At 34.5% G+C, this 14,566-nt stretch overlaps 1 protein-coding gene across 8 annotated transcripts; it reads right to left on the bottom strand.

Annotated features, from left to right (window-relative positions):
• Positions 1 to 1,870: 1,870 nt before the first annotated feature.
• LOC110108818 (RNA-binding protein 25) lies at positions 1,871 to 13,102 on the bottom strand. 8 transcript variants are annotated; one of them, XM_028698151.1, is made up of 12 exons: positions 12,464 to 12,605; positions 12,020 to 12,106; positions 11,789 to 11,835; positions 11,552 to 11,595; positions 11,419 to 11,473; positions 11,010 to 11,266; positions 10,697 to 10,849; positions 9,774 to 10,194; positions 9,016 to 9,684; positions 8,365 to 8,927; positions 7,425 to 7,683; positions 1,871 to 2,267 (listed from the first exon to the last, which is right to left on the bottom strand). In XM_028698151.1, the coding sequence occupies exons 5-11, from the start codon at positions 11,456 to 11,458 to the stop codon at positions 7,432 to 7,434; spliced, it is 2,355 nt and encodes a 784-aa protein (XP_028553984.1). In that variant the 5' UTR covers positions 11,459 to 11,473; positions 11,552 to 11,595; positions 11,789 to 11,835; positions 12,020 to 12,106; positions 12,464 to 12,605; the 3' UTR covers positions 1,871 to 2,267; positions 7,425 to 7,431. The 8 variants fall into 8 exon arrangements, 5 of the variants coding, with proteins under 5 accessions (XP_028553984.1, XP_028553986.1, XP_028553985.1 ...); XM_028698153.1 differs by lacking the exon at positions 12,020 to 12,106 and having other exon boundaries at positions 11,437 to 11,473; positions 12,464 to 12,599; XM_028698152.1 differs by lacking the exon at positions 12,020 to 12,106 and having other exon boundaries at positions 12,464 to 12,599.
• Between the last annotated feature and the right edge of the window lie 1,464 nt (positions 13,103 to 14,566).

Genomic DNA, 14,566 nt, shown 5'->3' on the forward strand with positions numbered 1-14,566 from the left:
ATCAGAGAATTGTAGGTGGTTGTATGACTCTAGTCAGGCAATGATGATCTGAGAGTTATAATCAAACAACAATAGTCGGAGAATCATAGTCGGACAACTATAATCGAAAGAACATACTCAGGCGACAATAATCAGAGAATACTAATCAGACAACGATGGCCCAAGGATTATGGTCAAGCGATAGTTGTTTGATGATGTTGGTTGGGAAATGCTCCAGTGACAACAATCAAGCAATGATGCTACTCAGGTGGAGCTCTAAAATTCTTCGACACTTTAAATTATCCTGAATCTCAAGCTAAGATCCTTACTTCTCATATAGAGAGGAGCCTATTTATCAATTTTTTAGAGTGGCATACCTCACAAATATAGTGAAATCTAAAATACTCTATCAGACAATCTATATTAGAACATAAAAATTTATTTTCATATTTAAATGTGTTGATAGTATCAAAATTAAGTGATCTCAGCTTTATAAAAATGATGATAATGTCTCATCCAAAATGTTATAATATATCATATTTTCACACATTTAGAGCTGAACTTTTTTTTTTTTTTTCTGGAGCTGAACTTCTCACACATTTAGAGAGACTATTAGATGGAGAGACTTCTCAAATTTAGAAAATTAATAATTCTAACAACTATTTCAATATATAATCCTAACTTCTCCAGCTATTGAGGTCGGATCCTTGTAATCTACAATCTATATAATGAAACTATTTCAATATACCATTTTTTTTTCCACATAAAAAATCTTCTCTAATATGTTACGAGTCATGTAATTGTGTGCGATATTTTAGTTGTGCGTTCAGTATCAATTATCAATTACTTAAGAGGTGAAGCCATAAAATAGCTTTATATAGCATTAACAGTTAAACTAATAAATAAGTCCGTAAGATACCTTCAATTGTGAACGCGTAGTAAATCATTTTTCAGGCTCAGGACCAACTCTTCTGAAGTGCATGACTATGGCCTCACTACAATAAAATAAATTCTTAGTTTGAATGCTAAACTACTTAATAGTTATATAAACAACACATGTTATTGGTTTTATTCAACTACTGAATGCACTACAATATTGAAGCTTAATAGTTAAATTTTATCCTAATTACACTTAGGGGCTATTTGATAGCAGGATTTAGGCAGGATTTGAGTGAAATCCAACCAAACAGACTAAATTGTAAAACCAAATCTCAAAGCAAATGAAAGCCACAGTAGACGAAAATTCCGCATTTCATACTAAATCCCGGATTTCCGAAATCATATTTTTGTCAGATTTACAAAATCCATTCACTCGAGAGGAAGAGTCCACTGGTTAAATCCGCTCTATAGTAAAACAGTCGCACAAGATTTAATAAGATTTATCATGAATGTTACCAAACAATTTTCAGGATTTAAGACCCTCCGAATTTTCAAAATTCAGATTTAGAGGATTCACGAAATCCTACTTAAATCAAATCCTCAGTGCTACCAAACAGCCCTTTAGTAAAAGATAAAAGAGAGTATAAACAGTTGGTTTTTTTTCCGTAACTATACAATAGGAGAGCCAATTGATAATAAATATGAACATAAACAATTTTCTCTAGATCTTGATGAGCTCTTTCAGCCACAGAATATAGTAGAGTGTGCACCATTAAGAAAATCAGATAGTGCAAGATTTGCCACTCTCAACAATATCTTGATGATAGTGACATTGATAATTGCCAATTGGCCATGTACTGGGAACAGTCAAAGTTAATTTTGTATTATAAGAAGCAATGAAGTATAAAATGCAGTCAATTTTGTGTGGGAGCTTATTGAGCAAACATAAGGCTTTAAATCCATTGGTTGTGAGCATTGAAGATCAAAAAAACTGGAATGTTGTGCCCATTCATGGCTCCAAAAAACAAAAAGTCTAAATGCTTTCATTAAGAAAGAGAAAGAGAGTTCAATAACCCTAAATAGCTATATGTATTACTTCCAATCTGTTCAAGCCAACATTAGTGGGACTATATGGGATGGTATAGCATTGCTCTTAACAAATGTAGAATAAATGTACCTACACCATCTTCTGCATTCGTTGCAAAAAGGGCTTTTGGTATGGAACCCTAGCTTGCGATTAGCCTGCAGAAATCTAAAGATTGTAGCAAAATAGCGTATCACAATCTCCTGGTGCCATTAAACTTCTGCATAACACAATATTTCTTTACCAGAAAATGGCAGAAAGCATCTCTCGTCAATTGCAATTCCGAACAGCATCTACAGAAAGCAGCAGTTGATTCCATGAGTATCTGCTAAAGGGGAATTGCAGGGTGTGGTATGGTAAGGGAAATCTAGAAAAAAATGTTCCAATAAAGACAGAAATGACATAAGTATGTAGAAACAATTGCTACAAATTGAATACCGCATATAACTAATATGCATAAAACCAAGACTTCAAATATCAGCTCTTTTGGTCCACTGCAACATGCAAATAACATGGCAACCGATGTGGGGCCCATTCAAGAGTGTTCTTGTAAATAACCGAAAAACAAAACCCACATATAAAGAAAAAAGGAAGAGAGAGAGTGAGAGAGGGAGAGAGTTAAAGAGAGGTTTCCAGGGAAAAAATCAAAAGAGGATGCATGAGATTTTTTCGTTTCAAAAAATATATTGATGAAAAATGATTTGGAGTTTTTACAATTTTGACCAAAATGGCCACTAGAACTGTAAGAAGCTTAACAACCATCCAAATGCAGAGCTGAAATTTATATTGTACTACTATCATTGTTACACCTATCCATACCTATTTGAAATTTATATTATCTCCCCATCTGTTTGATACTTTGATGCATATTCAATCATTCATCATACATGTCAAAACTATGTAAGTCTATTTTTTATTGTATTCAATATATGCTACTCCAATCATCTCTTAAATATTATCAGTTCTCAATATACTCTTTGTGCTTTACCATGCATTCATCTTAGCATACCAATTTTTGGAAAGATCAACTTGGCTATCCATATAGTCTATTACACAACACCCAAATCCTTACAGCACAATTAGCATAAGTGTATGTACACAAAATAAAATTTACAAATAAAATTTCATGAACAAAAATTGAAATAATTGCAATTTACATTTTCAAATGAGGGGTATTCAAGGAGAGAAGAGAGAGAAATCCAAGTGAATGGATTTAAGAAACTATCTAATATCACACCACCAATTTCTCTTCCTTATACTAATAGCCAACCATTCTTTAAGAAAAAATATAGAGTAATTAGCTATCTTTAAGGAATCATTATACATAATTGAATGGATGAACAATTTTAATATAAGGATTTATAAACTTGTGCATTCAGTTTGATTGTGGATAGATATGAATTCAATCCTACTATGTTCTATAAATACGAGGCCTTTATTATAATTCAATATTAAAGTTGTAGCATTGAATTCTCTCCCTCATTTTCTCTTATCTTAGATTTCAGCCAAGTTTCACAATAAACCCTCTCTCCCTCTACATTAGCACAGAGTCCAGAAGCACCTCCAAGGTTATTTGTCAGCTTCTATATGTCTCTTCTTATATTGATGATAAGAATGAACGCCTCAATTCTTCCAAAAAAAAAAACTAATTTGATTGCATTTCCTATTCATGCCATAAGCCTTTATCACCCAATTCCAAATCATCTGAAACTCCCTCCCATCTCTTTCCTTCCCTCACTGAAAACCATTCACAACAATAGGGCTCACTATCATTCTCTCCTTCAATTCTACTTCATGACAGCATCTAAGCAATTACCATGACTATGCCTACACATCTCTTGATTTACACGCTCACCAAGCATGCAGTAACATCTTCATTATTTATAACTATCCTCTCTATCCAACCCAGAGGAACTTGATTCATGTTCAACTATGTAGCGCATTGGCATCTAACTTTTTTTTTTTTTCATTGGCATCTAACTCTTCATCTCTTTTGGATGCATCTTCCTCAGATATCTGAAATGTTTTAGTAATGTTTATCATAACATAACCTATTATCATCATGTTGTCGCCTCCTACAGTGTTAATTTCTTCTTTCACGTTATCTAAACATCCTCGCTCCAAATATAAAAAATCTCACCGTTTTCAAGCATGTTATTATTTCTAGCAGATTTATCAAATCAACATCATTGGTCAATATAACTAAAGTCCTCATAAATCATACATTAATTTGATTACAAATATTACATTACTATTAAGGCTTAAAAGCTAATGTTGAGTAAATGTCATACCCAACATAGACTTCTTAAAACTTGCCTTTATCAAATGTTGAAGATAAAGAACTAATCTCTCATGGTTAATAAATATAAGAAAGGACATCTAAATAAAACAAAAGTGCATAATATAGAAATAAGATTGTGTACCTTTTGACCTAAAACCTTAAATCAACTTAGGCGTTGTTTGGTATTGGATTTGTACTTGGATTTATGCCAGATTTACGGTAAATCCTGCCAAACAAGTTTGGAGCACCCTGTAAATCCCAATTCCACATAAATCCTAGATTTGCTCGATAAATCCAAGATTTACTAAATTCCGACATTCAGGAGAATTTACGAATTTGTGGACTACAACATTTAAGAGCTTGCAAGCGAGCTAACTCTCGTTTTGAAAGAAGGAAACGGTTACCTACGCAGCAAACCAGCTCCCATCGTGATTGCCGATTCGACGCCAAAGAAGGAGGTGAAGCAGCGAGCTCGCGTCGTGCGAAGCACACACTGCATGTGAACCCGAAGCAACCACAAAGAAATGGTGACCAAATGATAGACTGTCTGCTAAATTATAAATTAATCTAACTTAGCATTTTTAATATAATTCAAATATTAATAATTAATTAGATTATTTAAATAATTATTAGTATAATTAGTAATATAATTAAGTAATCTAATTTACTTAAATTAAATAATTAATATAATGATCATTTAATTAGTTTAATTAATATTTATAATTTGTTGGTTAGTTGTATATTTGTCATTAAATTAGTTTAATATTTTAAATATTTAATTAAATCATTAATAAGAGTGAATTAAATAATTAATAATTTCAAAACATAATTAACATATTAATTAGGATTTAAGAATATAATTAGATAATTAGGAATATAATGAGTAATTTATCATTATAACTTATTACTTTATTTTTAATTATATATAATAACTTATAATGATAATAATTTAATTAGAAATTAGCTTAATTATTACTAATTATCAAATTATTTATTATACTACTAATTATCTAATTATCAATTAGTCTCATAGTGACCACGCAAATCAAATTCAAAACACTTTGAATTTAATTTCTAGATGAACCAACCGCCTTAAATCCTGGATTACATTACCAAACAGTTTCTTAGAATTTATCAGGATTTAACTTACGTCATACCAAATAGTTTTAAGGATTTAACACCCTCAGGATTTACTAAATCCGGATGTACAGGATTTACTAAATGCCACTAAAGTTAAATCCTATTTGTTGTTAAACAACCCCTTAAAGTTATCATTGAGATAGCAATCACCAATCAAATTATATAAAATAAAAAAAGATGTCATGTATCCAAAATAAAATCCTAAATTCCTAAAAAAATAGTACAAAAACCTTTCAGAGAACGATTAAAATCATATATTATTCAAAATAAAAAATAATGTGTATTGAATCCAAATTGAAACCTTAGGTTTTTACACAAACAAATTTCAGACTATCTTCTTGAGGTCTTGTGACCACAAGAAGATTTCTTGAACAACAATTAGTGTTGAGTGAAGGTTCCAGTTGGAGGATGTACCGCACTAAATGGAGGTTCTGAGGCAGCAATCTTCTCCTCTACCTCAATTAGGGATGACAAAACTATGAGAGTAGCAAAAGGAAAGTAAAAGAAACACAAGATAGAATTTAAAGAGAAGTAAAGATCTCTCAAAGAGGTCCCTCAACAATGACAAAATGTTGGATGTTTTCAGTATCTTGGTTGTAACTAATGGAACAATTACAATTTAAAAATAGGAAAATTATAACAAATGGAACTTCGGTTTAGTGTTTTAAATAACATAAACCAATGGGCAACGTGGTATAAATCTCACCAAATTCTCCAAATCTTAATGGATATCGTCATGTAAAAGAAATCATAAAACTACTCCATGATCACTTCTAACCCTCTAAATCTTAATGGAAATCTTATTTGATCCATACCTTTATGAGTATACTTCAAAACGAAAATCACTTCGCATTTTCTAGAATAATTTAAATGCTCACATTTTGCTAACTCTGCTTTTGAAAACATATCCTCCTTAAAACTCTCATTTAATAATTTCTCAAAAATAACATTCATAGCTTTCCTAAATACCTTCTTCAAATAAAAACTTATTATCATCAATTTCAATTCATATAACTATATGTAGTTTTCTTTCATAAATAGAAGTCTTTTAAATCTCGTATATATTGCTTTACGTGTTTAGTACTACCCGTTTCTCTTTCCTTGATGCCCTAGCCTATTGCATGAATCACCAAAACTGTAATTTTTCCCTTGCTTACAACCTTCTTCACAGATTTCTAATTTTCTTATAATCATTCCAATTATCAATAATATTTACATATTGTCACTACTTCAAAACACGTTTATTTTACTTGATGATTATTTGAGTCTCTTCACCCGACTAAATAAATATATTTATGTAAAATTTATTTTTAAACTACCTTAAAATTTAAAAACAAAAAGATTATGAAAGCAAATCAGATCAGATAATGGTTTCACAAAGACAATCCAGTAGTATATAGTAAGATGCCTAGCAACCATGAAGTCAAAAAGGAACGTGGAGATTATTTAAAAAGAAAAATGAGAATTTGGAGGGCGTTGATTACAACTCTAAAAATCACATGTAAATGTCTGGACATAGCCTGCAAATGAAACGGCTTCCATCAAAGGTGCCATCGAAATCTAGCACAGCCAGCATGCTAAAAAAAGTAGTGAAAATTAAAAATATATGTTAGAACGTCAAGAAAAATGAGCAATTCAGCACACAAGAATAACGAGCAATGTCCATTGAAAGAATACCAACTCAATGACCAAAATTTAAGGCTTCTGCAAGTATTATAGCTCTAAAGAAACAAAATCACTTAATACAAAAAGTGTTTCTTAAAGTTGACAAGTATACCGCTTAAAGCATGATCTCTTAGAATATGGGGTAATAATCTTTGACATTATCAAAGTATTACATTTGCAGGTCAATAAAAGAAGCTACCAAATCAACAAAAGAACGACATTAGAAATATTACAATCAAGCATACAAAATGATGTCCCCTATTCCCCAAGAACTGAGTTAAATTGAAAAAAAAAAGTTAAAATAGATGTTTCCATACTTTCAATGACATTGCTGTATCCACATTCACATAAGTAATAAGGAGACAATGAATCAGGACCATGGTGAATGAATAAAACCTGATATTTAGGCCTTCGATTTAACAGACAAGCCTGTTTCAACCTTCTTCACTTCAAAAATCAACATCCTCCACATTTTGAGAACAAACATCTCTGCCTCATCATCCAATATAGATTGTAGCAACTCGAGCATTTTTGAAGCTCTAACATGTTCTTTTGTACTAGAAACAATATAATCCACCAAGGTCGCTTCCTCCTCTCCAAGAAACTCAGTTATCTTCTTTGAAATCCATGGTCTCATTCTTTCATGCAATGCATGCTATAAATTAAAAGGAAAAAAGCAAAAATGAGAAAGATACTAAAATAATTCCATCCATATAAAAAACATCTAAGAAGGTTTGCATGCTTCAAATCCTTCTAAGTATCACATCACGCTTAACATAATTATAAAAAAATTGCAGTGTTATCACCCTTAACAGCATACTTATAATTAAAAAAGCATAAAAAAACAACTGTACCAACAGAATATATCCAGTCACATCCCCCACGCTCCAACCACACAGAATGAACACAGAAAAGATAATTTAATGGTCACCCCGGAGTTTCATATAGGCATCGACCCAGAGTCAACAAACAACGGGTAGACAACAGTCAAAGGAGGGAAGCGAGGAATATTTATGAATTAAAAATATATGTGTATCTAAAGTAAATACAGGGAAAACAAAATTTAATGAATTTCCAACTGGCAGTATATTCTAGCCAACTACCCAAAATCAACATATAGAAGCTAGGCCATGGACAAAGGAGGTAAGTGGATCATATTAAGAGAGGAAAATTGTATCCCCAGTACGCAAAGGCAATTAATAATCATATCAAAGATTATAATTTTGCATCTTAAACCACAAGAAGAAGCTTGGCAAGCAATAAATCATGGTTAAAAACAATACAAAAGAATTCAACAAAGTCTGGCATAAAACTTATGGAGCAATAATACTCTAACCTTGTCATAAACAGACCAATTTATTTCATATGAAAAGAGCTCCTCTTTAGTCTTTGGTATCATGTCAATCAACTGTTTTGCATCTAAAAGCTTTTTGTTTTCTGTTTTCATCTTATCATCCCGTTCAGAAACTTTATCATGCATCTTTTCCTTGATTTCACTCCTAGAATGGGTTACATCGTACTCACCCCGGTCACGATCTCTACGGCTCAATCGCCCATTTCTTTCCCTTTCAGTTTCATTCTTCTCTTCTTTGGAGTTTGTAGAGATGCGCTTGGCGAATTCAGCAGCTGCAACAATATTTGGTGTAGCTGCAGACACATTTCCTTTCACAGCCTGCAACTCCTCATTAGAGTAATCAATGGGTACCAAGGGTCTCATCTTTTTCTCATCTACATCTTCGTCATCCTCCTGATGGAAAACAGATGGAACAGTGGCTCGTTTTCCAGAACCTACCAGGCCAAACCCTAGCTTCCGAACTGGGCCATCATTCTGCTTCATCTCTGGAATTGCAGCTGATCCTGTAGCCATTTCACTGCTGATAGTTCCATAAAGTCCATTACCTGTGCAATCAAAATCATTAGAATGTAAATAAATGAAAACCTAAAGCAAGCAAGGCATGAAAGAAAATGCTAAAACAACCAGCCTTACCAACAGTATCAGAAACAGCTCCTTGATCTTGTTCAAAAGCAGTTTCACCTCCTTCAACAATCATTTCTTCTTTAATTATAGGCTTTTCATTCTCCTTGATCACCTCAGGAAGCTTAGGTTCTGGATTCTTGCTGGCTTTCTGCTCTTCAACTTTCCTCTTCTTTGCTTCTGCAACCTCTTCCTCTTCATTTAATCTATCAAGAAAATCTTCTTCTTTTTCCCTAAGTCTCTTTCTTCTCCTATCTTCAAGCATGCCACTTCTACGTCTCCTTTTCCTTGAATCATCATCTTCATCACTTCCCTCTTCATCCATTAGTATCTCCTTTCTCCGTTCCCGTTGCCTATCCTTCTCCCTATCCTTTTCATGCTGCCTCTGGTATTCTCTCTCCCTTTCCCTACCTTCCCAATCCTTCATACGGTCCTTGTACAATCGTTCAGCTTCTCGCATTCTCAAATCCCTTTCTCTCTCTCTCCTCGTTCTTTCCCGTTCACGTTCTCGTTCATATCTCTCTAGTTCTCTCTCTTTATCCCGTCTCAAATCACGTTCTCTATCTTTCTCTCTCCTTCTATCATATCGTCTCCTATCCGGTGAGCTTGACTCAGGCTTGTCATGATCAGTATGCCTGTTTTCGCTTGTAGTTTCTTCATCATTCCTTTCTTCCGCCGCATCTGCAAGAAGTGTATACATTAATAAATTATTAAATTATAATGACAGGAAAATTTTATAGAAAGTAGACTTAGCATGAAGTTGTACTCACCACTCTTCATAATATCAATATCCGAATCACCATCCTTGGATCTAGAAGGAACCTCAGAGTTTGATTTAGCAGGGCCATCGGTTGAAGCTGGTATAGGAGGGGGAGGGGGCAATGGGTTGGTTTTTAATCTCTCTTCAATCATATTTGTAACCTTAACTAAAGCATCCTTATCAGCTTCACGATCTTCATCTGAAACAATACCAAATTGATGGATGTCTTGGTTTCCTTTCTCACCAGAATCTTCTGTTTGTTTTTTTGCTTCATCAATAACCTGCTTTGGAGGCTCTTTCTTTTCAGAGGGTATGCCCTCATTACCCTCAACAGAAGCATCTTCAGTTTCATTGAGTTTCTCTTTTTCTCTTTCAATTTTCATTTCCACATAGCGTTCAAGATATTCCCTAGTTGCTTGATTAATATTCAACTGCCCAATATCAAATTTAGACAAACAGCGACTCCAGAAGAAAATGAATTTGTTAAGCAAAATGAAAGGAAACCAGCCTTATTACAGTAGTACAGGTTACAAATAACCATTTAAGATCACAAAAAATCATGCAACAAGTCAAATCAGTAATTGTACTGTCTGAGATGGTAAAAATACACAACCAGCAGTAGCAGGACATTTCATCATAGAAAATAGATTCCAATTCCTAGACTGCTCATTTGTCAAGCTAAGAAATCTAGATTGTTTGATCTCTTTAACATCAAGCAACTAAAAAAAGATAGAGCTTTAGGATTATTTAACAAATTATATGCACGGAATGATAATTCAATAAACAAAGGTGAAATCTATGTGATAGCCCTATACAAATTCCCACTAATAATATAAATGCATTAGCAAGAAAAGTACATATATGATGTCCAAAAACCAGGTATGATTGTATTTCAATGTTAAAAAAAAGTGTAAATTAAAAAGTGAATATTACCACAAGCTCCTGTCCATCAATATTCAATCTACTAAGAAGGCGGAGAGCTCGAAGGACACCTTCAGCAGCCTCAAATTCACAAAAACCAAACCCTTTAGGTTTTCCATCTGAAGGATCTTGAGCACGTTTCCAACTCTTTACTGGGCCACAAATCTTTGCAAGGAACATAAAAATTGTGTTAGGCACTGAAAGTTACAAATAACTTCTAACTTGTAGAGATGAAAAGATAAAAGAACAAAAAGAAAACAAATCTCCATATTAAAAGAGAAATATTGTAGATTTAATCAATACAATTATAAAGGTCAAAACAAACCCGAAGAAGAGACAGCAGAAAGTCATTATCAACTGTTGGAGCAATCTTCCCGACATATACTGTGGTCTGTGGCTTCTCTGCTGGAGAAAGTATGGGAATAATTGGCCGCACCATAGGGGTAATCATAGGAGGTATCGGACGAACCCCAGGGAGTGGAAGTCTAGGAACTTGTGGAATCACACCAAAAGGAGGCATAGGTCGCAATGGAAAACCAGGTCGAATCATGGCTGGGTATGGCCCAGGATAACGTGGAACTCCTGCAGAAAGTCAAGTAACAACTATGCAAACCTTTAAGGACGGATCCATCAAGTAGAAAAAGGAGGGCAAAAAAATACAGGACAACACTTCATATTTTTATTATCTAACAGAAGAGAAAGATACAAACAGAAAATTGATCAAATGATGTTACCACACAACAAAAGCATACAAGAGATGTGCAGCACACTCATGGCAAGTATCACCAGCTGAACAATCAACCTGAGGGGTCAATCGAAAATAATAGTGTGCGTTTTAAGAAGTAGACATAGTAAAGCCAAGCTTACCTTTCTATATTGTTGATCATATTCTTCAGATGATATCCCGAGTACTAAGCATGAAATTGATCATGTGAGACGTGCAGAGCTCAAACCATAGAAATAGAAAATCAAATTTATAACAACACTATGGATGTTTAATTGTTTTGAGAAGCTCGTATCAAAGAAAGTATCATTTAAGAATGAAATGAAAATCAACAAGATAAATACTTGCATGCAGAATGAAATCAAAAGAAATCGGTGTACCTTGACCTGTTATTGCATCGAGCCCTTAGATGCTAAAACATGATCCACTGTCGATGAAATTATCAATAAGGACAGTGGACAAAGATACCCTTTCATCTAAAAACTGGTAGCAGGCTAGGTAAAGTAGGAAAGATCATTCATAAAGATTAAATGCAAAGAAAAACAAATTAAGCAAAAAAAAGTGTAGCTTCATGCTACCAATTCGCCATAGCTTGGAGAAATTATGCATACCAAAATATAGATGAACCGAAATAATCTCTTAAGTATCCCTTGTAGGGGCAAGATAATCTCTCCCCCAAAAAAAAACATAAGATGGCGCTGCAAAAGGACATAACCAGTCATAAGTATCAGATGCTCCCCCACCCAACCAACCTATACATTCATCATATATTATTCAACCTAATCAGGAGACTATATAATTACATGTATCCCAACAGAAGCAGGTCAAATCCAACTCAATTTCAATTATAACAAACCCAATTTCCTCGAGGAAAAATCTCAACTACATATGAACAATGCAATCCAAGTCTCCAAGATAAAAAACATTCCAGATTCATAAAAGAAACCTCAGTCGGCTAAGAGCTATAACTTAATGTGAGCATCCTAAAAGATGAAGTAGCAGTTAATCGGAAATCAAGCAATGAATGAAAACTTGATATTACATAGAAAACCCACCCGGTGGAGGGATCGCATGGGGCGCAGGTGCGGGAAACGACATATAACCATTAGAGGAGTACGGTAAAGGAGCCGAAGCCAGTGGCAGGCCGGGTGGCGCATGGTAAATGGTGCCCGGCACCATCGGATTGACCGAGACAAATTGAGTGGTGACACCTGGTGGCTGAATGTTAGGGTTCGGTACGGTCGTGTACTGGGGTATCGAAGGAGCGCCAAGCGGACGAAATGATGGGGTAAAGGACGGGGCGGCGGGCGGAGCAGGCGGGGTGATGACGGCAGGGGTCGGATTGAGACCGGCACTGGGATTGGAATAAATGGAGGGGTTTGGATTAGGGGGGTTAGGGTTAGAGTTCTCAAGCGGAGCGGCAGCAGCGGCGGGCACGGAGGTAGATGATAAGTCCGGAGTGGATGTTAGTATGGAAGGCGGGGCAATGGAGGTGGTCAGCGAAATTTCAGCATCGGGTTTCTCAAGCTTTATCTGTAGGGTTTCAGCAGAAGCAGGGGAGGCGAGCGCCATGGCGCTCAGAGGCTTGGGAGAAGGGATAGCGATAGGATCGACGGAAGTCCAAGAGAATCCTAGCTGTGATGTTGTTGCCCTAGAAACGAAGGCCGACTTGCAAACCGATCTGGAGTGAACGAAGAACTTCTTATGAGGAAAATATATGTGTTAGATTCATAAGAATATATATATAAATATATATATATAAAATCAAATCTTAATATAAAAAAATTCTTTTCTTTTATTTTCAAATTCCAATAAAAATATTTGTTTATCTTTTATATTAAATGTCATGACTCAGCTCAAGACTCGAATTAATGAGGTAGGAATAAATATTCAAGCAATTAAAAAAATTTGTTCTTTAATGTTAATGATGTTACATTTTTATATTGTGTTTTAATTACACAAATTTTTTTATAATTTTTGGACGCCAATGAAAATCCTTGAGAAACTGGCACCAATTGGTACAATTGAAAATTTTGGAACCGCCAGATGTAAGTTTTGCAAACCAATTTCACCAATATACAATATTTTCTTATAATTTATTGCCTACCGTTAGTTAAAACATTTTGGGACTTTTTGAATTAGACTTAATTAAACGTTGTTTACTGTAATGCATTGAAAATGATGCGGATATATGATTGAAGAAAAATTGGTCGCTATTATTATTATAGTATTGTGATAATGATGCGTGTAAAAAACAAGTAAATATTGAAAATGATGTGGATATATGGTTGACCATCGTTGTTCGACAATAATCCCTTCCATCTTAGTCGTCTGACTATAATCCTCCAACCTCCATCGCCCCATACAATTCCTCTGACCACAATCTCCTACTGACAATGAACTCTTTAACCTAAGTTGCTCAACCACAAACCTGTAAAATTCCATCTCCCGCAGACTACAATCACATCAACCAAACATACAAGCTAACGTTCTCTTGAGAACAACTCTCATATCATTAGATTCTTCCAACTTAAACCATGCAATGTGTTATATAAGATGTATATTTGCTACATTGAGCCAATGCTAACCCTCCCCCTTCCCCGATGAGGGGCATCATTAGTATAATCATTTTAATTGGGCCATACATATGATTTTGTTTTCAAGTAAAAATTATGATGTGTTGTATGACTCGTGCATCACTCTCTCTTTTATATGTATGTGTGCTAGATCTTTATTCAAAGCTAATGCATTAATCTCATCATATTTCTACCGCTAAGAATGTTCCAGCACACAACAACATTCATGTCGTATCTTATAATTTCTTAAGAATAATACAACCATCACTAGTGGGAGTGTCAAATCGTATCCACGGGTCGAGTTTGGGTTCAACCTACCTGACTTTGACCAGACAGATTTTGACCCAAACCAACCCGGTTTAGAAATCAAGTCACTTTTTCCAACCCTACTCAGTCCTTCCAAGTTCTATATAATCTCTTAATCTTAATATAAATATTATATATATTTAGGGGGGTGGGGCTTCCTAGGGGGGTCACTTGCCCCTCCTCTGAAATTTAGAAAATATTTCGTCACTCAACCCAGCCCAGCATATTCAATTGTCGTTCATTAAAAAAAAAACATGCGAAAGTTCTCCAATTTCA

This window comes from Dendrobium catenatum, unplaced genomic scaffold, assembly GCF_001605985.2.
Source record: "Dendrobium catenatum unplaced genomic scaffold, ASM160598v2 fragScaff_scaffold_1056, whole genome shotgun sequence".
Classification (NCBI taxonomy): domain Eukaryota; kingdom Viridiplantae; phylum Streptophyta; class Magnoliopsida; order Asparagales; family Orchidaceae; genus Dendrobium; species Dendrobium catenatum.